Genomic DNA, 25,728 nt, shown 5'->3' on the forward strand with positions numbered 1-25,728 from the left:
CAGAAGAATGCAAATAGTATTGTAGATTGTATGACTAAAGCACCTATTTCTGGCACAGACATTCACTCAAATTGGAGTCAACCATAAAGTGAGCTTCAATATCTAATAAATTTAAATATAAACCTAATCAATTAATTTGGTTTTGTCTTTTTTTTTTCTGTTTAATAAAAAAAAAAAAACAAAACAAAACTGTCCTGTCTCTTCATTATGTCAAACATTTCTAGATTTTTCTTTTCTCGCATTATTTGACATCAATTGCGACATCAACGTTATAGTACTTATTGGCCAGCTACCCCAACCCCCTTTCTTTCCATTCTACATTACAGCATTACTCTCTTCATCCTACCACAAACCAGAGTTAGAGTTTACTCTCTTCATCTTTTTGGTCTTTGACTGACTCTTGCTTCTTTCACACTCTTAGCAACCATGTCTTTGCTCTCAGATCTCATCTCCGAATCCCGCACCGGCACCCACAAGATCATTGCTGAATACATAAAAACCAGAGACTTTCCCTTTTGCTTCTTTAATGCTTTTCATGTGGTGGAAAACAGGATTGGTGTGGATCTGGCTTCGACATCAGAAGCAAAGCAAGGGTAATCTTTTTTGTTTTAATTTTATGTTGCTTAATCACACATCTGGATATGTGTGAAAAGCTATCAATTTTCATGATGATTCTTTTGATCTCTGAAAATTGACCTTCATTTCTTTATGTTTTAATCAAAACACAGACACTCTCTGGTCCAGTGAGTGATCCTTCAAAACTTCCAAAATGGAACTATCATGGTTCTAGCACTCGTCAAGCTCCTGCTGAAGATAGTGAACTCATCCTATAGTATGATCCATTACCCTTCTTTATTTAAATTTAAATTTAAATTTATTTCAAGTTTAGATTTTAGATTTCTTTGTTTGTTAGCTTCTCATGTGTTTGCATGTCAGAATTTTGGAGGATTAAAAAACTAAAAAACAAATATATACTTTACTTTCCTATTTACACTCCTATCCTTTTGCTGATATTTCATTTTCACAAGAAACTGATGAGTGGGGTTTGCTTTTTGTGTTGAACAAGCGAGCCCACAAGCCATCTTCAAGGACCCATTCAGGAGGGGAGAGAATATTCTTGTAAGTCTCTTTTTTTTTTTCCATTTCTAAATAATGCTGGTTTCAATTATTGGGTCAACTTTTCATTAACCTTGTAGCTGAAAATTAAAATAAATAAAAATTGTATATTTTTTAGGTTATTTGTGATGCATACACCCCAGCTGGAGAGCCAATCCCTACAAACAAGAGACACAATGTTGCCAAGATCTTCAGTCACCCTTATGTTGCCTCCGAGGAACCATGGTATATATAGTTTGCAATTTAATTTCCAGTATTTTTATTTTTAAATTTCGTTAAAAAAAATAGATGTGAAAATAAAAAATATTAATTTATTATTTTTACTATTTTTTCTTTTACAAAATTTAAAAAACAAAAATTAAAAAATAAAAATGCAAACCAAAAATGGCCTGAAATATTAAATTCCCATGCCACTTTAGTAATATTTTCATTTGGGTAAACTATTATTTTGGTCCCCTACGTTTGGGGTGAATTCTATTTTAGTCCCCAACGTTTAAACTGTTCTATTTAAATCCTAAAAAGATTTGATTTGCATCAATCAAGTCCTTCCGTTAAATGGGTGTCAAATTATTGACGCCGTGTCCGACGTGGCAAGGAAGAGTTGATAGTGGTTAGTAAACGTGTAAGCCTTCCCGCCCTTGGACATAACGCATGCTGCTTACCCTGACTCTTCTTCTTCTACTTCTTCTTCTTCTTGTGAAGCACGAAACGCAGAGGAAAAGCCAGAAACCCTACCACTAGTCACTGAAAGATTGCGATTCGCAGCCAGAGAAGTGACATTGTCGTTCAGTTACGTGTAAGCTCCACAGCAGCAGTGAGTTTGAAACCGTTGCTTTCCGGGAGAAGATCGTGTCAGGTATTCCATTGTCAAATCTTATGAACCCATTTGGTTTTCATCTTAATGCGGGTTTATATGTAATGATGTATGTTGATGTGTGATTGTTTTGTTTTGTAGTTTCATATTCGTTTCTTGTTCTGTTTTGGAAGTCTTTATTTTGCCCTAGTGATTTTATTTATGCATTTCTGTTGTTGTTGGTCAATGTGAGAATTTTATGAAGTGTATTGTGTTTGTGTAACAGTTTGGTCGAGAGATGAACTATTTTAGTGTCAAGATACACCATGGGGGGAAGTTCGGGTTTGATGGTGAACCTTTACACTATGTGGGGGGTGAGACTTCGATAGTGGACTACTGTGATGAAGATAGGTGGAGCAGGTTCGAGGCTATGGAGATAGTGCTCGAACAGGGATATGTGGTAGAGAATATCGCTGCAATGTGGTATAAGTCTCTGAACGATGAAACAGATGTAGGGTTGAGGATGCTTCACACAGACAAGGATGCCATGGACATGGCTAGAATTGGAATGAGGGACAACATGGTGGAGCTTTTTGTTGTTCACAAAGATGCTGCTGCTACTACTAGGAAAGGCTGCACTATTGAGGAAATTGAAGAGATAGATGGTGATGAGGCTGCTGCACCCACTGCAGACACTATTGGGCCTGGTCCAATTGTGTTGCACAAGGCCCAGTTGCACAAGGCCCAATCTGTTGCTCAGGCCAAGGTGGGTGAGAAGCCCAATGTGGTGACAAAAGCCCAGAATGATGTGCTCGAGGATGGTGATGAAGAGAGGTCAGAGGGGTCAGATTTCTCAGGTGATGAAGAATCTGAGGATGATGACTACCAGCCAGGAATTGATGATGAGGGGGACAGTGATGAACAATGGAGTGAAAATAGCTCTGGAGATACTGATCTGCATGTTGCATTTGATGACAGCGATGATGATTGGAATGCTGATGGGGGTTTGTATGATGTTGAAGTCACAACTACAAAAGATCCTCAAAGGCCGAAACAGAGTGTTCCAACTGAGAGAGAACAAGGAGAGCAAAGTGGCAGTGTTAATAAGGGTAAAGAGCAAGTGGTGGCTGCTGGATTAAGGGATGAGGATGATGGGTATGACAGTGAGGGGTTGTGGGATGTCCCTGTAAGTGATGATGAAGGGGATCCCTTGTTCAGGAGGTACCCGGTGTATAAGGGATTGAAGAATATGAAGGAGTATAAATGGGAGGTTGGGACAATGTACGTAGATAGGAATGCTTTTAAGGAATGTGTAACGAGCTATGCCGTGCACAGTGGCAGAGGAATATGGTTCTCGAAGTGTGATAGCCACCGGTGCAAAGCTGTTTGCAAAGAAGGTTGCAAGTGGTTTGCTTACTGCCATAAGATGAAGCGAGAGGATTCATGGCAACTGACAAGCTGTTACAAGAAACACACATGCTCTAAGGCCACCAAGATTGGTATAATGAGTTCTCAGTGGCTAAGTAAGGCTTTTATGAAGAAGATATGTGAAAACCCGAAAATCAAGTTGAGAAGTTTGATAAAGAAGGCTCATAGCAAGTGGAATGTGGATCTCACAATGACCAAAGCTGCCAGAGTGAAGCAGCAAGCCCTGGATGAAATAAATGGTACCTATGGAGAGCAATATAGGAGGATCTATGACTATGCTGCGGAGTTATTGAGGTCTAATCCAGGGTCCACTGTTCAGATACAAGTGGAGAGACCTCCTGAATTTGAGCTAGAGACACCACCTCCTGGTACGGACCTGAGACCACGATTTCAGAGGATCTATATCTGCTTGGAAGCTTGTAAACGGAGTTTCATGGTGTGCAGACCCATGATTGGCCTTGATGGATGCTTCATCAAGACTCCATATGGGGGTCAACTGCTAACAGCAATTGGATGGGACCCCAATGATCAGATTCTGCCAATTGCCTATGCTGTTGTTGAAGCAGAGACGAAAGATTCGTGGAGATGGTTTTTGTTGAATCTGTGTGATGATTTGGGAGTTGATAAGATCAGATGGTGTACATTCATGAGCGACCAACAAAAGGTAACTCTCAACCTAAACTTGTGTAATTAATTCTTTCTTTAATTCATGTCTTGCTGTTATTGACTGGTGATGTTTTTAAATTCTGCTTCAAAGGGATTGATCCCAACCTTTGATGAGTTGCTGCCTGGCATAGACCACCGTTTTTGTGTCAGGCACTTATATAGCAACTTCAGAAAAAGGTTCCCAGGTGTTCAGCTAAAGATTATGATGTGGAAGGCTGCAAAGGCAACATATGTCCAGGAATGGGAGAGGAGGATGAAGGAGATTCAGCAGGTTGATCAAGGAGCTTATAATCATCTCATGGAGATCCCTGCCAAGTATTGGAGCAAGTCCAGGTTTAATTATTTTCCTAGAGTGGATACACTTGTTAACAACATGTGTGAGTGTTTTAACTCTGTTATTGTAGAGGCTAGAGAGAAACCGATTGTTTCCATGCTAGAAGACATTAGGGTTTATCTAATGAATAGGTGGTCTGATAACAGGCAAAGTATAGTAACATATGCCGGAGAAATATTGCCAAAAATAAACAAGAAAATTGAAAGGGAGTTTGATAAGGGTGGGGAGTGGCTGGCCATATATGCTGGTAGGGACAAATATGAAGTGTCTAGAAGTCAGGGTAATAGAGCCAAGTTTGTTGTGGACTTAAACTTACATGAGTGCTCCTGTAGAAAATTTCAACTAACAGGTTACCCTTGTGAGCATGCCATGAGCTGCATTAGGAAAATGTGTCTAGATGTTAAGAACTATGTCAACAAGTGTTATAGGAAACAGACCTACGTGGACTGCTACCAACATGTAATCTACCCACTGAATGGACCAAATCTCTGGTCCCGGACTGAGAATGATGATGTGCTGCCACCAGTGTTTAGGAAACCAATAGGGCGCCCAAAACTGAGGAGGAACAAGACTGGTGATGAGCCACGCAACAATGGACCACTGTCTAAGTTAGCAAGGACTGGACAACAACAAAAATGTTCATATTGTTTTGCACTTGCTCACAACAAAAGAACCTGCCCTAGAAAACGTAAGATGGAGGCTGCAGCAAAAAAGGTAAAGTTGTTGTTGTCAATTTGATTTCAATTCCTTACATGTGAATGTTTATACTATCCCATTAACCCAATTTGTTGTTACTGTTTATAGCAGAATGCAACTGCACAAGCCAAGAAAGGGGCCAAGAAAGGGGCTGGCACAACTAGGACTCCAAAACCCAACAAGATCCCTGCCAAGACAACAACACAGCCAGCAACAAGACTTCAGCCAAAGAGGAAGAGCAGTACACAAGTTGGAGGAAGCCAGGAGTCACAGACATCATCCAAGAGAGCTAGATGCAGCAGCAGTGCCAGTCAACCACAACCATCAATAGCAACAGTCACTAGCCCATCAAGGAGGTCCCTGAGGTTCATGGCAAAAACACCACCTAGGGCCTGGAAGGCATTGGGATGAAGAACATAGTAGATTTTAGTGATTCCATCTGTTTTGTAATGAATCTGTCAATGACCAAGGACTAATGTCCCTGTGATACTTTAGACACCCTACTTTAAGACTACTACTGTTATGTTGATCTCTTTTGTGTTGTTACCTTTTCATGGTTATATGTAAGGCTTGTTTGGATATTGTTATGGTTAAGAGAAGCTACTTTAAGACTTCTCCATTATCTAATGAATTACATGAATTTTCAGCAGCAAAGGTTATGTGAATTGGCAAATTAAGCCTTGTTTTTATTAGTAGATAAAACTGAAATAAACTTGTACATAGCCAAATAATGTATGTCACAATACAGGAACTCATTGCTATTCATTTCAATCAAAAACCTTACAATGTTTACAGCAAATGGCTTTACAGACACAGCCACAAAAAAATTTCATTCTCTTTACATTACTGTTATCACCCAACTGTATGTCAATTTTTTCAATCCCTAAACAATTGACATTCCCTACAAACCAGGGGACAACAACAGAATGGCAAAAATAAACAAAATGCTAACCCCCTAAACATCAATTGAGTCGATCACATAGCAGCAGCCCAGCCAGTATCCATCCAACAATTCCAACACCAAGTGCCAATGCAAACTTCCTTTCAGCTTTCTGCAGTTCTTCTTTCAACGAGCTTGCTTTGTTCTTCAGTCTTTGAATTTGTGGATCTTGTCCTTCAGGCTCTGCCCAAGCAAAATAATCGCATCCATCTCCTATCTGTTCTCAACCAAACCAGCACGAACACACCAGCACGAACACACCAAAAACTTCAGATCCTTCATACACTAACACCCAATGCTATTTTCAAACAGGAGACAGAAAAGATGAGACTCACCTGAAAGTTGACGCAGCCCCAGAATCTTCTTCCTGGGTTCTCCGCTGTAGATGACGTGCGCAATACCGGTCTCTCTCCACAGAAGCAAGTCCTCCTTCTCCCACGACTCTTGGTGCTGCTACGCGAACCTTGGGAGGACGACTGGGTAGCCATTCTCATTCTCAGCAGACGATTTTGATTCAACTTTGGGGATTAGGGTTTACTTATTGGACTGGGCAGCATTTCATTTTTCTTTTTTTTTCCTGCTTCCAATTCCAACTATTAACTACAGGCAAACTGCCAACTTTGCCACGTCGGACACGGCGTCAATAATTTGACACCCATTTAACGGAAGGACTTGATTGATGCAAATCAAATCTTTTTAGGATTTAAATAGAACAGTTTAAACGTTGGGGACTAAAATAGAATTCACCCCAAACGTAGGGGACCAAAATAATAGTTTATCCTTTTCATTTTAATTTCTTGAAACCTTTTTTAGATAGGAAAATTATAAAGTACAGAGATCAGTATACATATATTCAATTTTAATCACAAATATGGCGACACTTAGTTTTCCTCTAGTGCAATGAGAAGTAGCTTCACAAAGTAGCTTCACAAATGGCTTAAAGCTTCACATGAGCTGATTATCATTGCTAGCTCATAGACTTGCACTCATAGTAATAATCAATTTTTTTTTTCTCTTTCCGTGGGAGGGGGTAGGATCATAGTAATTAAACAACATTAAATACTACTTGAAAGCCAATAAAACATTAAATTTCTTGTATCAAAGATCAAGTGTATTTTTTGTTCACAATTGCCATGCTATTTGTTATATGTAAAATTTTTTGCTTTGATATAACTTAAATAATTGTTTTAAAGATTATTTTTGAGGGAAAAAAACATTTATTTGATCTCAGGATTTAACAAAAATTTTAGTTTTTTATCTTCATAAGGTAAATAAATTCAAATATTCAATTTTAATTTGAATATCTTAAATAATTTTAATTTTTTTATTTAAATATTCATAGCACATTTTTACCATTTAAATACTTTTCTTATTTAATTTTTTTAAATAATTTATTATTATTAATTTTACATGAACATATCATCAATTAAGTTTCTACCATTTTTTTTGGGATTTCATTTTAAAGAGTAAAGTATGATCTCTCACCATTTATTTCATAAGTAGAACAAAGAGAAAATATAAAAAAAATTATTCAAAAATGAGAGATCACACTTTATCTTCTAAAATAAAAATTTAAAATTTAGATAATCCAATTTTTTTTTAATTCCGTCATGGGGGTTGTTTAATTAGGGTTATAAGGTACTTTCTATTTTCATGCAAAGTTCTTTTTCCCATGCTTTTTCATGTTAAGCTATTTCTGGAAAGGGTACATGTTGAGCAAGCGCATATATGGCGCGTGTAAAACACATTTTCCACTCTCTCTCTTCTTCTTCTTATATTGAAGACTATAAAACTCCCTTCCTCAGAACCCCACTGCTCTCTCTTCTCTTCTCTTCTCTTCTCCAAGGGGCAAGTTTCTCCGAAGGTTCAGAGGAACCATCATAGAAGAAACACAGAGAGTACTTTAGAAACAAAGCAGAAGGAGTCTTTTGCTGGCATTGAAACAGCACGCACACCAAGTGTTTGTTGGTTTGATACAAAGGTTATTATTTAACTCTTCAAACATCTCTGTTCCCCCTTCCCCTTTTTGGTTCTTTTTCATTTGTTGTGCTCCCTTCATTCTTCTTCACTGTTAGGACTTCACAATAAAGTTTTTTAATTTGCTGGGGGAGGATGTGATTAAATTGTTGCTTAAAGTTTAGCTTTTTCATCGTATGAAACAGTGTTCTTTGATTTTTTTGATAATTTCAAGTGGCCAATTTCAATTTTAATTGCTGATTCATCTTATAATATAACTATAAAATGCCTAGAATTTCGTGGATAAACTACAAGTCTGAACTTTAATGCATCTTTAGATTTTGCCATCGATATTCGTTTTCAACTCTTGCTTCCTATTTGTTCTTGTTAGCAACCACTTTTTGACACCTTTTATGGTAGGCATACATATATATAAGGGACTTTGTGTATGAAGAACAAAAAGAAAAAAAAAATTCCCTACTCTATTAAAGTCCTCGATCTATGTGTTAAAGCATTTTGGTTTTCTTTTTAATAATGTGTTCACATGAACATGTTTATCATTATAACCATCATCTTTGTTAACTTTATTATTATTTATCATTGGCTCCTTGTGAATCACCCTCATACTATTGCATTTTTGGTACACTTTTGAACTGAACACGTTTCACAATTGTTCATCCTGAGTTTCAGATATTGGTGACACTTTTTGTACATGGAATCGGTGAATCCATCGGCGGTGACCCCAAGCAAGAAGTTGGCCCGGAATTTCGCCAAGGTTCTTCATCTTAGAGCACTGATTGGGATTACGCTGGTCGATGGTTTGAAGGATGTTATATCTGATGCTAATCTCAAGGATGACGGAAACATTGGCAAGGGGACAATAAATTGGTCACAGTCGTTCAACAAAGATGGTGTCATTTGTATGGTGGGAAATTAAAACGGTGAGTGAAGTCATTCCAGCTTCAGTAGTCATGTAGTCACCGCAGTCACTTATTTTCACTGATCAAACAGTTTTTAATTATTATTTTTGAGATATATAGAGCATTTTTTTAGATATTGATAAAATTTTGATATAATATTTAATTATTAAATTTTATAGTGTATTAAAATATACAAAATGTGAATATTTTAAAAAATACCATAAAATTCAATTACTGAGGTGGTGGTGGATTCTGTTTGTTTGGTGTTATTCTGTTTTTATAGTGTTTTACAAAATGTGAATATTTTAATTTTGGAGTTTTATATTACGGTTTTATTTATTTTAATTTCCGAGTTCTTGTGTTTGACAAGGAAATATGTGATTGAATATTTTCCGTTTTGTCTCTTTTGTTGATATCATGGTCTTTTTGTTCTAATATTGCTGATAGTTGTTCTGTTCTGCTATGTTTATTGAGAATTTACTATTAAGTATTAGCTAATTATATTTAATCGCTTATGTTGTTGTTGTTGTTGGTCGACATATGTTCTTCCAGTATCATAGTTTCTAAATCTGTTTGGCCATGTCTATAAAAAATAATAATAAATAATATTATGTTCATTGATATCATTATATAAATAAGGTTTCATCATTGGTTTCTCTCTAAAAAAAGGTAGTCAAGGTGTTCTTCTCTAAACACATTTAAAAATTATACTTTCTAAGGAACAAGTGTCTATTTTATATCATTGTTGGTTCTAACTTTTTTCTTTTTCTCCTTTCAGGAAGTTATTACAGAATCTTTTGAGCCATCACTCTTCTTCTCGCACCATATCCTTGTTCCTTCTGATGTAATTTCTCTCCTCTTCTGAAATATAATCTTTTAATTGTGCTGTCTTAAACTCTTTTAGCTGATAATTCTGTTTGTTTTTAGCTAAATTCTAATGAGCAGGAGCAGAGGATGCTGCATCATCTGGTGATGGAAAAATAGCGAAGGGTGGTCAAGCGAAGAAGAAGTCAAAGAAACGTCATAGGTGAGTACACTCCCAACTGTGATATTAGAATATTTATGTGGTATAATTTTTGTTATGATTGGAAGTTGGTATCCCTTAGTCTAAAATCGAATGAAATCTATTGTTAATTATGTGTTTGTTCTAGTTATAATGGTGTAAAATATTTTATATAATCGTTTAATTATATTCATTTTTTTTAATTATATTCATTTTTTTTAATCATTTTCATACCGTCAATATAAAATATAGTTTTTTTAACATAATATTAACATATCAAACTTAATTTTTTTTTAATTACTAAAGTGAAAAAATCAATATGTATTACGCGGCATATATTTTATAACAACATTGTATATACTCATTATTGTGCCATTTCAAAATCTATATACTCTTTTCTATTCGAGTATAGCTGAATTCAATAATATAATTTGTTAGCTATATAATTTTGTTATATGCTTATGTTCTAATGTATGATGTAAGTGTGAGGATATGATTCACAAGTGATCTATGAATATTAGAAATATGAAATTTACAAGGATTTGGATAATTTTTTTTTGGTGTCCTAAAGAAATTAACAAAAAGGAAAGGAAGGAAACATGCCCAGGAAGTTCAAAACAGTAGCTAACAGTCATCAATGATATCAATAATTCTGTTCTGTCTCCAGAATTTTTCCACCAAAATTCAAATACCATCGTTCTAACCTTTAACTTCTCAAAGATTATATGAGTTTTGGTTACAATAAAAAAAATGAATTTTTTCACAAATTTCTTAAAATAAACACGAACTAACCAGGATTTGGATAAATTTAATATGTTAGAGAAATTATAATTTTGTTTTATTACTTTAGCTATTTTCAAGTGTTTATTATTAGCAAAACTCTAAATATATAATGTTATACGGAATTGTCTTAAATGACCAGAGAGAATATTAGATTTAGATTTTAAAGATTCATATAAAAAAATATAAAATAATTTAGTAAAATATCTTTTTTATTCTTTTTTTTATCTTCTCTCTCATGAAACATTTTTCATGATATCACCATCATTAATGACGGCAACAACACCGTTATTATTCTCTTTTCTTGCCAAATTATTCTTGTTCCAAACTTTGAAAACACCATGATGATTAATACCAACCTAGCTACAAAACTCTCGAACCAAATCATCATCTTCCTTCTGCATCGTCCTCGGAGACGCTAAAACTGTGGTGCGGAAATTGGTGTCATAGCACTCTACAACACTGCCACCATGTTAGCACCGGAGAAGGAAAGGTGGGGATAAGCATAGGAGATTGGCAAAGTTGGAACTCCAGTTCGGCATGGAAGAGGTTGGTGGCGATTTTATCAACAAAACTCGACGGCGGAGCTGTCGTAGAAGTTGCAGCGGCAACATAAGGCAGCGTACTTGATGGGTGCAGGTCGTCGATGGTAGCAATGAGTGCTAGCATGACTTTTCCGCAGCAGTTGAGAATATGACAGTCCAGAACAATGGCGTGATTCTTCAAGCATTTTTTGTATATAACTGGTTATAGGTGGTTGGCCGCAGTAATATGGTGAGGGGCGGTGATGAGTGGAAGTGAGCTGAGATGAGTCAAGTTAGACCAAGCTCAAGTTCGGCTTACGAAAATTAAGCTCGGTTCACGATTCTCGAAAATATTATTATTTTTTCATTAAAAAGGGCTCCATAAAATTATTATCTTATTAAGTAATCGTGAAAATATTATTATTTTTTCATTAAAAAGGGCTCCATAAAATTATTATCTTATTAAGTAGCGTATACAAAGAAAAATAAAAAAAATATTAAAATACCATTAACTATAATTAAGTAAAATGAAATAAATATATTAAGTTTCATATCGATTATATATAATGTAAGAATCATATATGGCATGAAACTTAATAAACTGGCTTCATATATATATAATGTAAGAATCATATAGAAGCATATTAAGTTTCATATATATAATATTAAAATTCTCCTAAAACTATAATCAATCAGAATCTTATAGGACTCATCCAGTATAATGCAATACAAGTTTGGTTGGAGGGGAAAAAAATAAGTGAAACCTTTTATTTATAATACACTATTTAAAAAGAATATCTTATTGTGTTAGTAATATTTTATGTGTAGATTTAAAAAGTAAAAATATTTAAATTTATTTTTATTTTTATGAGTTAAAATTTTTTATAATTGAATATTGAACTCACTCTAAAATTTTAATTCAATATAAAAATTTATCTATTTTATTTCTTTAAACTTAGATTTTATCTTTTATTATTTTATCATTTATAAATATTAAATGACCTTTTCATATATAAAATACTTTTGTCCAAAAAAATGAAATTATAAATTTATATTTTAGTATTATCTTAATTATTTTTATTGATTGTCCAATTCTAATATTAATATAAAAAAATATTGCATTCATAAATGAAATATATTCTAATAAAAAACTCTTGATTCAATAATAAATAAGTTTTATTAAATTCAAATAAGAGAAAACAAAAACAAAAAACAAAGGGATATATTTACCTGAAAAAAATTGTTTGATGTGCTATGCAAATTAAATGCACACGTCTTATAGGGTTGGCTTAAATCTTAGCTTGAGCCCAACTACTTTGAGTAAGGGAATGTATTTGCTGCTCTAGTTAAAATTGCCACACACTAACCAAGTTGGGTTGGTCTAGTGATTAGCTCACTAGTCCGCTTAAGTAAGTGTCGGGAGTTCGAATCTCGCCTTGTGCATGCAGCAACCCATTGGCCAGCGGCAAACCCTTAAATGGAGCTCAGTACCGTGACGGATTAGTCCTTGACTTGCCGGGTTAAGGGATACCGTGGGAAACCAAAAAAAAAATTGCCACACACTAAATACATGAAGAGCACTTTTTTTTAATAAAATGAAGAACAAATTAAAGTAATACCTGACTTATAGAATAATTATATAGTAGCTTTTGTAATTAAAATAATAATTTTATAATCAAAATAGAATACTTGATACACTTTTATTGTAATTAAATTAAAAATTTCTTTTTTTTTTAAATTAAGGAGGTTTTTCTTTTTCTTTTATCTTTTTAATATTTTATCCTCTTTCATCTACCTCATTTTTTTATATATTAATATTAGTTATTAATTTAACAATCAAAATATAACAGATAATATTTTTTTTATTACAATTAAAATTGAATTATATTGTTAATGTGATAATCAAAATCTATCACATTGTACTCTATTTTTTATAATTAAAATAATATATATATTTTTTAAAACTAATAAATTTTCCCTCTTTTCTTCACTCATTCTTTTTAGGTTTTTAATCAATATGCCACAATTTCTAAAATTTATTATCTAAACATGTCACATAATATTCTTTTTTTGCAATTAAAATGTTTTTTTTTTAAATTGAAGACCTCTCTCCTTTTCTGTTTCTCTATTTCTCTTCCTCCTTTATCACTCTATCTCTTATATATATTATTAATAATTTATTATATCTATTACATATTACTAATTTCACAACCAAAATATATATATAACACTTTCTAATTGCAATTTAATTAAAAAAAATTTTTACAAATCAATGAAGTCTCTCCTTTCTCCTCTTCTCTTTTCTATGTTACCTCTCTACTCACATGAGCTCTTTTATATATTATTACTAATTATTAGTTGATCATTTAACAATCAAAATATATCACATAATATTTTTTATTATAATTAAAACTACTTTATTATATATTTTTAATTTGATAATCAAAATGTGCCACATAATATTCTTTTTTTATTGTACTTGAAATAATTTTTTTTCTAAATAAAATTTTTTCTTTCTCTCTTTTTATTTAGTCACTCTGTTTCTTTTGACTTTTTAAACAGTATACTATAATTTACTAACATGCCACTATTTTTAAACTATTTATTCATGTGGTTGTTTTTTTACGATCACATTTATTATTTTTTTCATATCCTGACTGAAAATTATTTATCCAAAAAGTACTTATAAAAAAATACTAATTGATAATTATTCATTATAAAAAAATATTGAAGCAGAACACAAATTTTATATTTTTTTATTTAATAAAATTTTTAATATTTATTATAAGAATATTAAATATTATTAATTTTTAAGTTATAATAAAATCAAATATTAGAATATAATTTATTTTTAAAAAATTTATAATTCTATAATATTATTACTAATAAAAATACTAGTGTTTTTCAAATACAATTACATTCATATATAGTATTTAAGTAACAGGGTATTAAAGTTCAAGATGTTGATTGATATGATGTAATAAGAGAATATCTATGACTAATTAGAAGGCAATAATTCAAAAATCAAACTATTTAAAAACCTTTTTACATAACAACATTAAAGGAAAATATCTATGAAGCAAAGAATATATAATTTTTTTTGAGACAAAAAGTGTACAGGTTATCAAGATAAATTAAATTCACAAAAACATATCAAAAGCCGAAAGTACTTGGGGAATGAAGAAGAGCATAAGGGGATGCATATCATGCATCCTGCCATACGGGACACTGGACGTGATACGAATAGTTCACTCCAATGGCAGAATTGAAGAGATCACCACTCGCACCATCAACGCTGCTGACGTCATGAGAGTTTATCCTAACCATGTCCTCAAGAACTATTCTTCCCCCAACCTTCTCATCGTTCCTCCCCCACCTTGACCTCTGTCGCGACAACATCTACTTTCTCGTTTCCCTCTCTCCCCTCCCAACCAACATGCTGCAGTAGCAGATCAGCAGCTCTCCTACCCCACTCACACAAGCACTAGCAGATCCCGCACCCCGCAGTCTTACTCTCTGGAGGCCTCACCTTGACACCATCTCTGAGTCCCCGCCGCCATCCTCTCACCATCTGTAACCGCTCTTCCTTTCTTTTTTTTTTTTTCTTCATCTCTATCCTTTTCTTATTATAGACTACTTGATCATGAGTTGGAGAGTTTGATGCCTGCAAAATCAAATCATGAGTCCTTCCGGTCACTTGCCGTCGCAAATCCTCCGTGGATGCTCCCTCCGCTGCCGCTCCCTTCCGTGGCTGCTATCCCCTAACCCCTTCACTGCCGCTCTCTCTGGCGCCGCTCCCTTCCTCGTCCAGGGGCCCTTCCATTGATGCTTCATTGCTGGTTTTGAGAGCAGGTAAACCCTATTTATTAAACTCTGTAATCAAACCATATAACAAAAGAGTGTTGAAGTTTAATTTAATTGGTTTGTGTGTATATCTATACAGTTCCAACACTAAGTCCAATTCCACGATTCCTGAGATTGACACGGTTGGATTGTTTTTAATTTTAAAAGATTGTGATTTGTGATGGCTGGTACTCTTTGTGCGGACGATAGGGATGTCTTTCTTTAGTGTAACTGTCTAATGATTTCAAATTCCTAACAATTTGATGTTGAAGAAAGCTTCAATTTTTCTACCTTGTTGCTTTGGCTGCTATTTCTAAAAGGCTACATAGTACTTACATTTCCTTTGACATGTTATAAGAAATTGATACCACTAGACCAACCATTTATTCATTAAATACTCATGTTTTTCTCATAGATTGCGTTGAAGAATATGATGGAGGAATTGAACAAGAGAATCTCTGATTTAGAAGAGAGAATTGCAAAGGAAGAATCAGATAAGTTGGTAAGAATGCTTAGTTGAATATCCCAACTGAAGAGTCTATTTTTTCCCCTCTTGCTTAATGGCCTAAGTTTTCTTGGATTTGAAACTAGGAAGCAGATAATCGTTAGAGAAGAAAAGGAAGCAAGGAATGCGGCTGAGAAAGTTTGTAAAGAGAAATCAGCTGATCTTGAGCGGATTCAGGACAAGAAATCAGCTGCCGAGCGAATGGGGTAATACTGTGCTATATTCTAGAAAAGATAGTCATTGATAAACTGGTCTGTCAGGCAAAAATATTTCTCTCTTGGGTTATTCCTCAATTGATTTAATACTGCTAGCCATGTTTTATTTTATGCATAGTATTCATTAGTAATTAATTTGTAAAAGAAATCTCAAATTTGCAATGAAGGAAACAATAAGGCAACATATTATTAAGATTCCTCGTATCAAGTACTGTCGTTGAGGTATTATTTTATTTTTGTGAGCTGAAGGTGGAGTTTGTATTCAATTCAAATTTCAACCATCATCACGGTCTTTTGATTCTTTTTTATGAAAGAGGAAACATTACTGACAAAGAGAGAAGGATGTGCAAAAGAAAGGGATACAAAAAAATTTGGATTAAAAAAAAAAAAGCAGTAGTGCAAAGCTTTTCAATCTCTCTGCAACTCTGAGAAAGATACTCTAAAAGATCAGGCAGCTTGCACCATATAGTTTGAGTCATTTAACAACCACAGTTGTTTGAAACAACTCTTTATTATTGTAAAATGTCAAAGTTAGAAGGGAACTTCTCTAAGTATTTATGGCTCTTGATAGGTTTTTGTGAATTTAATTTATCTTGATAACCTATAACCTCTTGATTTTTTTCCTAATAGTATTGAACCCCACTTGATTTTGTTTCAGTCTATATATTGGGCTAGTCTAAGTGCTATTACTAATTTTCGCATTAGTATACTTTTCGTTTTATTTTCTTTGTATTAAGTGTTGTCAGCAAACAGAGACAAAACTAGCATGAGTATGGGCAATAACAGAAAAAAGAAAAAGAAAAGGAAAAGGCTGTTGTGTCATTGAATTCTCCTTTTATATTTGCACTAGTGGAATTACTTGGTAACTGTAGCTATCCTTAATCTGAGATGCTATGCTTCAGATATTTTTCAATTAGAAACTAATCTGATCTAGGTTTTCCTCCCTCTTTCTTGTACTGATTACTTTTTTTATAATAGGTGTTTGGCTCTTGGTACAAAGCGTATGGCTAGGTTGAATGCCATCGTTCGGTCTTTGCCTTCTGTTGAAACCTTGGGTTGCACCACTGTAATTTGCAGCGACAAAACTGGAACACTAACTACTAATATGATGTCAGTTGCAAAGGTGAGTGTTATTTGTCATTGATCAATGAACATTGTATTCATCTATTTGTTTTATGTGGATTTTTTAATTGCCATGAGTGCCATATGCCAGAGAACTTTACCGTTGTCACGGGATCTTGTATTGACTTATTGATGGTTACACTGCTTTATTATTTTGTTTTACATTTGTAAAGAGGTCCTCTTATCCTCCGTCTTGTATAATCCTTCTCTTCATCTTAATAAAATTCTTCTTTTCATCAATAAAATAAAATCTCACTGCTCATGATGTTTTTTTCAATTAAGAATGTTAAATACATGGCTTCTTCCTGAAATTAATAGAGCCCTCTATTATCATTTCATGGGGCGGGGGGGTCCTCATGTCGTTGTTGCTTTTATAACAAGAAGTATATGAGATCTGATATTTTGTTATTGAATTTTACTTGGTTATTTTTTCTTCAATGCTCTGTTTTCTTAGCTTAAAGGACAAATTCCAGTAAAAATTGTAGTTTTTTGTCGACTATGGAATGAAAATATGTCCTAGAATTCATGTTATTATTATTATGAGGGTATCAAACTATAGTGAATTAAAGTAGATTGAGGGAGGAATAATGAAATGTATTTGCTTATTTTGAATCAAATATTGGCCTCAGAATTATTTCTAAGCATTGATTCATAATGAGTATTCCAGTTTTTTCATGGTGTTGCTGAGACTTGCCTTGCCTTATTTTACAGCTTTTGGACCTGCAAGGTGTTCAATAAACAATGGAGGTTGTTGGTCAGAAACTAAAAACAAATTAACTTTCTCAGCTTGCTCAGTTCAGTACTGCTTAACCAACTCTTATTCACGTTTCTGGTTGTTATAAAATAGTAAATATTTATTGAATCAATTTCCTTGTTATGCTTCAAAGCTTACCGAATTCAGTTTATGTGTAAAGGAATTTATAGTAAATGGTTGTCGTTGCCCAGTTGGATTCCATGGGGATGGATACAAATGTGAAGGTAATATCTGTTTCCACTCATGCAACTCAAATGACTAATTTTGGAAGAATATAATTCTATTCTTAAACTTCTCTTTTGGTTTGATCAGATGTCGATGAATGCAAGGATCGAAGCGCTTGTCAATGTGATGGCTGCACCTGCAAGAATACATGGGGTAGCTATGATTGCAAATGCAAAGGAAATGTTTTTTACATGAGGGAACAAGATGTTTGTATTGGTAAGATACTAAGCTAAGCACGAATAAGATTATAGTTTCAGATTAAATGAATCAGACTATAGCCATGGATTTTTAAGTGACAAAATAGTTAGTACTTAATTAAACATTCAGTCTAAAACCTCTAATACCAATTGCTTCCAATGCACTACATATTGATTCAAAATAAAAGCACCAGATTTTCCTTACTCTAGGATCCTAAGAATTATTTCTAAGCATTGATTCCTAATGAGTATTGTTTTGAGCTTTTAAGTGTATTCATTCAATAGTGTGCCTTTTTCAATATTTACTGAAATGGTAGTTTTGAAACATTAATTAGGATGCTGGAAGCAAACAATTTTAATGGAGTTGTTCCACCTGAACTTGGGAAGCTGATCAACTTGCAGACCTTGTAAGACCTTTGTTCCATTTATACCTTTTAATGATATGATTTTTTCTTGATTTTAATTATTTCTTAAAATCTGTTTCTGAAATATTACCATTGAAGGGTACTGTCATCAAATCAGTTGACCGGGAACTTACCATCGGCACTTTGAACTTTCCCCACCATACTCAACAGAAAATGGAAGGCACTGCTCCTATTTCCGAAGGTCTCCTCCTATCAAAGATCTTCCAAGTACTTCTCTTCCTCCTTCTTGTCCTAATAATAATAAGCCTAATAGAAAAAGCCAAATCCTAATATGTGTTAATTTTTAAATAAAAGGTGTTGAGGTAGATCTGAAGTGACATGGTTAGAGGAGACTCAACCGCCGAAGAACTTGATGTAAAATGCTAGTTTATAATTTAAATGGAAATTATTATGTGTCTGCATATTGGTGAGGTAGGGATCACTCCTGAGTCTCAAAGCTTCAAGGATGATGGATTAGGCCCTCCACCAGCAAAATGGAAAGGGAGTTGTGGCCCTTTTGCCAATTTCTCAGGATGCAATAAGTAAATTTCATTTCTGTGTTATTTGTATTTTTTTTACATTGAATTTATTTACTCTCATCAACCATTAAATTGGTTATGATATCTACATTATATGAATGAATAATTATGAAAAATCAACTTTTAATTAGTTAATATTAGTAATTTTTTTTATAAAAAATAATTGATTGATATTATCTAAAAAAATTAGTTTTCTAATAAAATTCATAGTATTAATACAATCAGAGAATAAAACAATAATATGCAGGAATAGTTATACAACATATGCAAAGTTCATAAGAGATTAAAGCTTGTCATATCAGCTAATTATCATCTTGTTTTTCCTTAAACATTTTTATTTTAATTTTCAATTAAAAATGTAATCCGGTGTAGTTGTACGGTAAGGCATAGATAATTGTGGTGCACCAAAACATTTTTCATATTCGGGTAACATTTGTTTCAAATAATTATTACTACCAATGCGTTGCCTACTATACACAAGGCACTGTTATTAATACGTGATGATTGACATGAAAACTATTTCCTTGAAGAAGGGGTAAAGGGCTAAATCCATTTTATGGCTGTGAGTAATCACTTTAATAAAATCACTTGAGTAATTACTTGAATGTCACATGATATTTTAGGAAATATAAATCTCATATCTCATATATTCTCATATATATACTACAAAGGAGTTAAGAGTCATCCTATAAAATTTTAAATATTCGAATAAAATTACATCTAATAAAAAAATAGTAGAAACTCACATGAATATAGTTAAAATTATTTTTACATAAAAATGCAAGTTCACATGTATTATTTAAATGAAACCAAACCAATTGTTTTTTTTTTTCTTTATATTATATAACTGAATTATTCCTTAGAAATAAACCGGTTTTTAGTTAAACCTTAACATGAGAGGTGTCAATCTCTAAGGCTGCATCTTTATATGAATAAAACTCTATTCATCTTGGTGTGAGTAATCACTTTAATAAAATACTTATGGTTAAGAGAGAGCAGTACATAGGCCCTACTCTACTATAAGAAGACCTTGACGGCAAAGATAAATATAACTAGGTTGTAAAATTTTTTTTTTTTTTTTTTGCACGGCTATGTGTTTGATTTGAATAGAGCTTGTAATCATTTGCATTATTATTTGAAGTCGAAATTTATTTTGTATTTAAATATTAATTTTTTAATGTATAAAATAATTATAAAAAAAATTATATGTCAGTAATTATTATTTAGTTTGTCTTGTAATAAAAATTACATATTAGTTTGGTAATAAAAAAGGACTGAAAATTTATATTGTATAGTGACAAAGGTAAAGTCGAAAAAAGATTTTTTTTTTTTAATTTGATAAGACTATCGCCACGCTTTAAAAACGTAACCGTATCTCTTGCTATTGCCACGCTTTTATTTCTATCTATCGCCACGCGCTTTAAAAGCGTGGCCGTATCTCTCTCTATCGCCACGTTTTCTCGGCCACAATTTATAAAAAAACGTGGCAATATACTGCCACCCTTTCACAGCCACCTTTCAAAAACGTGTCGGTAGCTCAAAAAGCGTGGCAAAAAGCTATCACCACGCTTTTTCAGCTTTTTGCCACGCTTTTAAAGCGTGACAATAGAAGTATTTTCTTGTAGTGACAGCAGCAAGGGTGGCGGAGCTAACCCTCCTTCTCACATGCAACATCACCAGCGTCCACCACAGTCACCCTTTCCTCCCAGCCAACCCAAGGCGACGGCAACGACAGCCCAACCGCAACGGTGATGAAACGGCGGCGGTGGAGGCATAGCAGCGCGAACCAAACTCCTCCTTCGCGTTCGTCTTTCTCTCTTCGCAAAGCCCGCACACCGCGGAACAACAGCGGCGACCCGCTGCGCTAACGGCGACGAGGCTGGTCCCAACCCTGTCTCCTTCGCGCGTCTCTCTCTCCCTTCGTGGTTCTGTTCAACGGCGACCAAGGAGCACGATGGTGACATTGAAGACCTTGACGACGGCGCAGGCAACGCGAGCCATCTCTCTCCCCGCATCTCGACGGCTCTCTTTGCGTTCCTGCTTCCAACGACGGCTCAGCAGCGATGAGGGGTTCGACGGCGGCTCCAGGGCGTGACGCGGTGCGGTGGCGACGCGGATTCCTCGCCGGCCCTGCCTCTTCTCTGGTCTCTTCTGTTTCCTCACTCCCTCGATCTCCATCTCTCTTCTGCTGACTCTCATGTCTCTTTTCCTTTTCCATTTGTTTTCTCCCTTTTTCTTTTGTTTTGTGTGTGCGCGTTGTAGCTGAGAGGGAGAAATGGGGGGTGGAATGGCGGTGGTGAGGCGGTAAGGCGGTGGGATAAAAGGGTTAGGGTTAGGATTTTCAATTTGGGAATTAGGGTTTTAATTGACAAAAAAACTAAAATTAGTATAGATATTTTTAATAAAATTAGGGTAATAAAGTAATGATTTAAAATTAAATTTAATCAAATAATAATATCAATAATAATACTATTTAATTATCAATTTATAATTTATTATTATTTTTTTTAAATAAAGACTCTAATTCAATAATTAGAGATAATTAAATTAATTTTTTTACAAAATAAAGTTTAAAATTTAATTATTTAAATTAGCGTATATAAAATTCTCATTGTTTTTAAATCACTAAAGTTTTAAATTAATAATAAAAAAATATTCAATTAATACAAAAATTTCTAAAAATATATTCTCAAATAAATTAAATAAATCATAAATAATTTATTATTTATTTTCAAAATCTGGAGTCTTACGAGTTTCATATTATATTATTTTACATTTTAATTTAACCTTTTTTTTTTGAAAATAAAATAATGATTATCTCTTTGATTGAATATTAGTATATAAAAAAACATTTTAAATATTGTTCACCATGAAGAACTTATACATTGACACAAAATTACCAGATTATATCTTAACTAATTCCTATATTAATGAAATAATATATTTTTCTAAAGATACTAATTTTTAAAGTTGACATATAAAAATATTAAAAAATATCAAATAATTATTAATTTCATTACTGCACCTAAGTTTTCATTATCATTTCGTCTAACATTTGAAATCATTATGATAGATTTTTGGACAAGGCAATGATGATGGACAAAGATGAAGCTTTAAGCAAACGAGAAAGATCCATGGAGGCTATGCACAATGAACCAAGTAGAAGAAGTAAAGATTCTCCTTGGCCTCATTCCTATTTCACTATCTTGTATGATGTTTGCCGTTGTTCAATGCCAACTTTTCACATTTTTCATCAAACAAGCTACCACAATGCAACGTTATTTTTGTATTTTTAATTAAATTAAAAAATTAAGGATTTTTTTAAAAAATCTATGCTATATTTTGAAAAAGTTCTTTTTGTATGAAAGATCAATAAAATGAGTAATAATCGAGTGTAATTAAGAGGAAGCAAATGGCGGGTGGTGAAAATTCCCAGTGATATACAAAATTTGGTGAAATATGAAAGTGAAATAATATGATAAAAGTGAATAATAATAGAAAACCTACCTAATTATGCAATAAGAACCAAATAGATGTCTTGAAAAAGCATTTTCTATATAAGAATTTTCTTCTTCTTTTAGGTATGAATAATAAATGTAAGTATTTAGAATTCACCATCATAATAATGCTCTGATTGAATATTGCTTTTTATTTATTTAATTTCGATGGTTTATATCTCACATTTCATTATGATATGTATTACACGTATGTGTTGATTACATCTTTTTCTATGTCACGCAGTGTACAAAATTGATAAAAAATGAAATTTGGATAACAATGTCACAAAAGAGTGAAGACATCATTGTCTCCAACATCAAAAGAACTCTTGCCAACACTTTATACTATACAATTTAATTTGTTTAAAAGGATGGAAAACAACACTTAAAAGACATTCAATTAATAACAAGTTAATATGAATTTTAAATGTGTAAATTTAAATTTTTTTAATAACATTAATTATTGATAAATTTTTATTGTCAATTAGTAGGTTCATTCCTCTTCAATTTATTATCTAATTTATTCTTAGAGTAATAAAATAAATGATCCCATAGTCCTTAAAAAAAAAATAAAGTACCAAGTCAATGACCCATAAATTTACTGCTAAATTTTTTTAGAAATTTATTTTTTTTTTCAAAAATCTATCAGCTCATTGAAAAAAAAAATAAAATTTTTTTCGGTACTTAAAAGTTGAGTGCGAAATTTCTCAAGACCAACTTATTTTATAAGTATACAACTCAAATTTACTTCTTTTTTCATTCTGGTGTCTTCCTTAATAAATTCATCCTCAAAGTAAAGGTATCCAAATATAATATTTTACTATAAATTCACTTTTGATAGCAATCAAATATTTAAAAAAAAAATCATTCAATTCAAGTTTGCAAACTCTATAAATTAAACAAAAGACAGGGACGCCGAAACGTTATTTGAGTTACTAATTTTGACGACGTTAACAACTCTATTATATCGACATAATCTAGATCGATTCATTAATATTAGTGAAGTTAACAATTTTAATATGATAAAAATAGTTATAAATCTATCTTGGTTGGCCAAAATAAAAAAATATAAACTAGATCTCTTACTACTCCTAAGAGAACCTAAAAAATAAGGCTACGAATTCCTTACTCCTACTTTTAAGTGCGAGTAACATTAACTATCATAAAAATATTTATAAATAGCACTCCATTTTTGTATTTTTGGAAGAATTTATAATTAAACATTTATTCCTGTATTTTTTCTTTTTACACATTTTTCCTTTTTTTTTAATCATAGTTTCAAAAGAGACGAGACATTTGGCTCTGCTAGGGTTCTTGCCTCCTTCTACCAGGTCGCTGGTTCTCTATTCCTCTCCCTCTGTGGTCCCTATCTCTGATCATCGTGCACCGTCGTTGGTTCTCTGCTCCTCACCGTGCTCCGTAGCTACTGCTCTGCTCCTCCCGTGTCTCGCGGTCGTTGGTGGGTGATCTCGCCGTGTCTTGCTTCCGTGTCTGCTCGAAGTCGAAGCAACATTTCTTCTCTTGTCTGGACTGACTCTGGCTCTCTGCTTTAGTTCGGTAGTTCAATTCAGGTATCTCTCAATTTAGTTTCTTTCTTCTCGAAGTTTCAATTTTTCAATTAAGAAATGGAAATAATATGAAAGAGTCTAATCTGCCGCCGCTCAAAACGCCGTTTTTTGCTCCTGCGAGCTTCTCCTCCTTCCTGGAGCTTTTGCTCTGGTAGCTTCTCCTTATCCATTAACGTGCCTTCGCCTCCTCGATCTGTTTCTCAATTTGCGTTCTAACTTCTCACTTTTAGATCTGTAACTAAATTCACATCCTCTTGTTCTGATTACTTCAATGATTGTTATATGCTAATTATTCTAATTACATCCTCTCTCAATAATATTTTCGATTTCGATTTTGAATTCACTCTTAATTATTTTTTCTAGCATTTCATCTTTCATGAGGCTTTGATAATTGACTGGATGCTCTTTATTTCTAACTCTGTATGTTCTCCAGTTTTTCGGCTGCATAGCAAATGTTTTGCTGATAATCTGTTTCCCTGTCTCCTTACTTTTGCAGCCTTCCCCAATTAAATCTTGTTTAAAATATGGATGATGGACTGCTGAATCTTTATTGCTGTTTTTGGTATTTTATTTATTTAAATTTTTTCGTGGCTAGTCTGATAGGATGTCCTTAAAATTTGTAGTATTTTAGGCTATCCCTGGAATTTAATAGATACCATAACTTCAGGATATCTTTTCAATATATTGTGGAATGAATTAATCCAACACTTCCCGTTATACATCCTCATGACTTACCCTTTCAGATTGTTTCAGCACTTCCCTGTGTACTAATCATATTTTCATTTTCCATTTTAAAGGCCAAGCAGCACCTTGCCCTTCTATGTTTGGGAGAGATTGGTAGGAGGAAGGATCTTAGTGCACATGCTCATATAGAAAATATTGTCATTGAATCCTTCCAATCTCCTTTTGAAGAGATAAAGTCTGCTGCCTCTTATGCTCTTGGTACTAATATCGCTGTTGGCAACCTTCCAAAAAACTTGCCGTTTATCTTGGATCAGATTGATAATCAGCAGAAGAAACAGTATCTCTTGCTTCATTCTTTGAAGGTGTGGCTCAATGTGTGGTTGTTATGTGCCTTGCTGTTGGGGATCAGAAGTGTTCATTGATGCATTCGCATTTTGGTTAGATTAGCTAGGTAGTTTAAGTAGTTTTAGCTTAATTTCATGCATTTTATTCAAAATAAACAAGCATTTGAATGAAGTTTCTTATTATACACTAATATATCAAGGACTAAGTGATTTTGTAGTTGATTCTATGCAAATGACATAAAAAAGTGTTGAATAGTTGAATTATAAAAATTGGATACATTATATTTCGCATCTATGTTTGAATAAATTGAATTGGTTACATAGGAACTCGTCCACAGTGAAAGAATTGGTCTTAATTTTGTTTTGGCAAGCAATTAATCTTGTCAATTTTTAAATACAACACAAATAACAAACTACAATAGCATAGACAAGGTTATGTGACAGAAGTAAAATGCTATGAAAAATAAAGAATTACAACAAAAATACAATAATACATATGAGTTCCAATTAGAAACGAGAGAAGAAAGAAAATAAATATGCATTCAATATCACGTTTCTGAAATTTAAATATTTTTAAAGTTTAAACTAACAAGTTTCACAAAAGGCATCATAAGATAAAATCAATTAAATTCCTTTAAGAGTGCATCTTCGTCCAAAACTACACAAGCCAACACA

The 25,728-nt window shown here is 33.3% G+C and overlaps 1 protein-coding gene and 1 long non-coding RNA gene across 15 annotated transcripts; both read left to right on the top strand.

The window, feature by feature from the left end:
- Nucleotides 1-212: 212 nt before the first annotated feature.
- On the top strand, nucleotides 213-19,090 carry LOC112744111 (uncharacterized). Of its 14 annotated transcripts, none has more exons than XR_011871320.1 (18): nucleotides 213-593; nucleotides 729-832; nucleotides 1,067-1,119; nucleotides 1,235-1,341; nucleotides 1,819-1,972; nucleotides 8,620-8,870; nucleotides 9,628-9,693; nucleotides 9,777-9,876; nucleotides 14,789-15,008; nucleotides 15,415-15,501; nucleotides 15,591-15,710; nucleotides 16,698-16,842; nucleotides 17,553-17,635; nucleotides 17,756-17,819; nucleotides 17,908-18,036; nucleotides 18,353-18,424; nucleotides 18,521-18,649; nucleotides 18,737-19,090. XR_011871320.1 is itself a non-coding variant. In XM_072214961.1 (8 exons), exons 6-8 carry the CDS (start codon nucleotides 2,208-2,210, stop codon nucleotides 5,442-5,444), a joined length of 3,054 nt encoding a protein of 1,017 aa, XP_072071062.1. In that variant the 5' UTR covers nucleotides 213-593; nucleotides 729-832; nucleotides 1,067-1,119; nucleotides 1,235-1,341; nucleotides 1,819-1,972; nucleotides 2,196-2,207; the 3' UTR covers nucleotides 5,445-5,687. The 14 variants fall into 14 exon arrangements, 3 of the variants coding, with proteins under 3 accessions (XP_072071062.1, XP_025649400.1, XP_025649399.1); XR_011871318.1 differs by lacking the exon at nucleotides 1,819-1,972 and adding an exon at nucleotides 7,779-7,954; XR_011871319.1 differs by lacking the exon at nucleotides 1,819-1,972 and adding an exon at nucleotides 7,820-7,954.
- A 4,470-nt stretch (nucleotides 19,091-23,560) lies between these two features.
- LOC112744115 (uncharacterized) lies at nucleotides 23,561-25,323 on the top strand. Its single transcript, XR_003172636.3, has 2 exons — nucleotides 23,561-24,028; nucleotides 24,823-25,323. It is a non-coding gene; the product is annotated as an uncharacterized lncRNA (long non-coding RNA).
- The last annotated feature ends 405 nt before the right edge of the window (nucleotides 25,324-25,728 follow it).

Source organism: Arachis hypogaea, chromosome 14 (assembly GCF_003086295.3).
Source record: "Arachis hypogaea cultivar Tifrunner chromosome 14, arahy.Tifrunner.gnm2.J5K5, whole genome shotgun sequence".
In the NCBI taxonomy this organism is placed as follows: domain Eukaryota; kingdom Viridiplantae; phylum Streptophyta; class Magnoliopsida; order Fabales; family Fabaceae; genus Arachis; species Arachis hypogaea.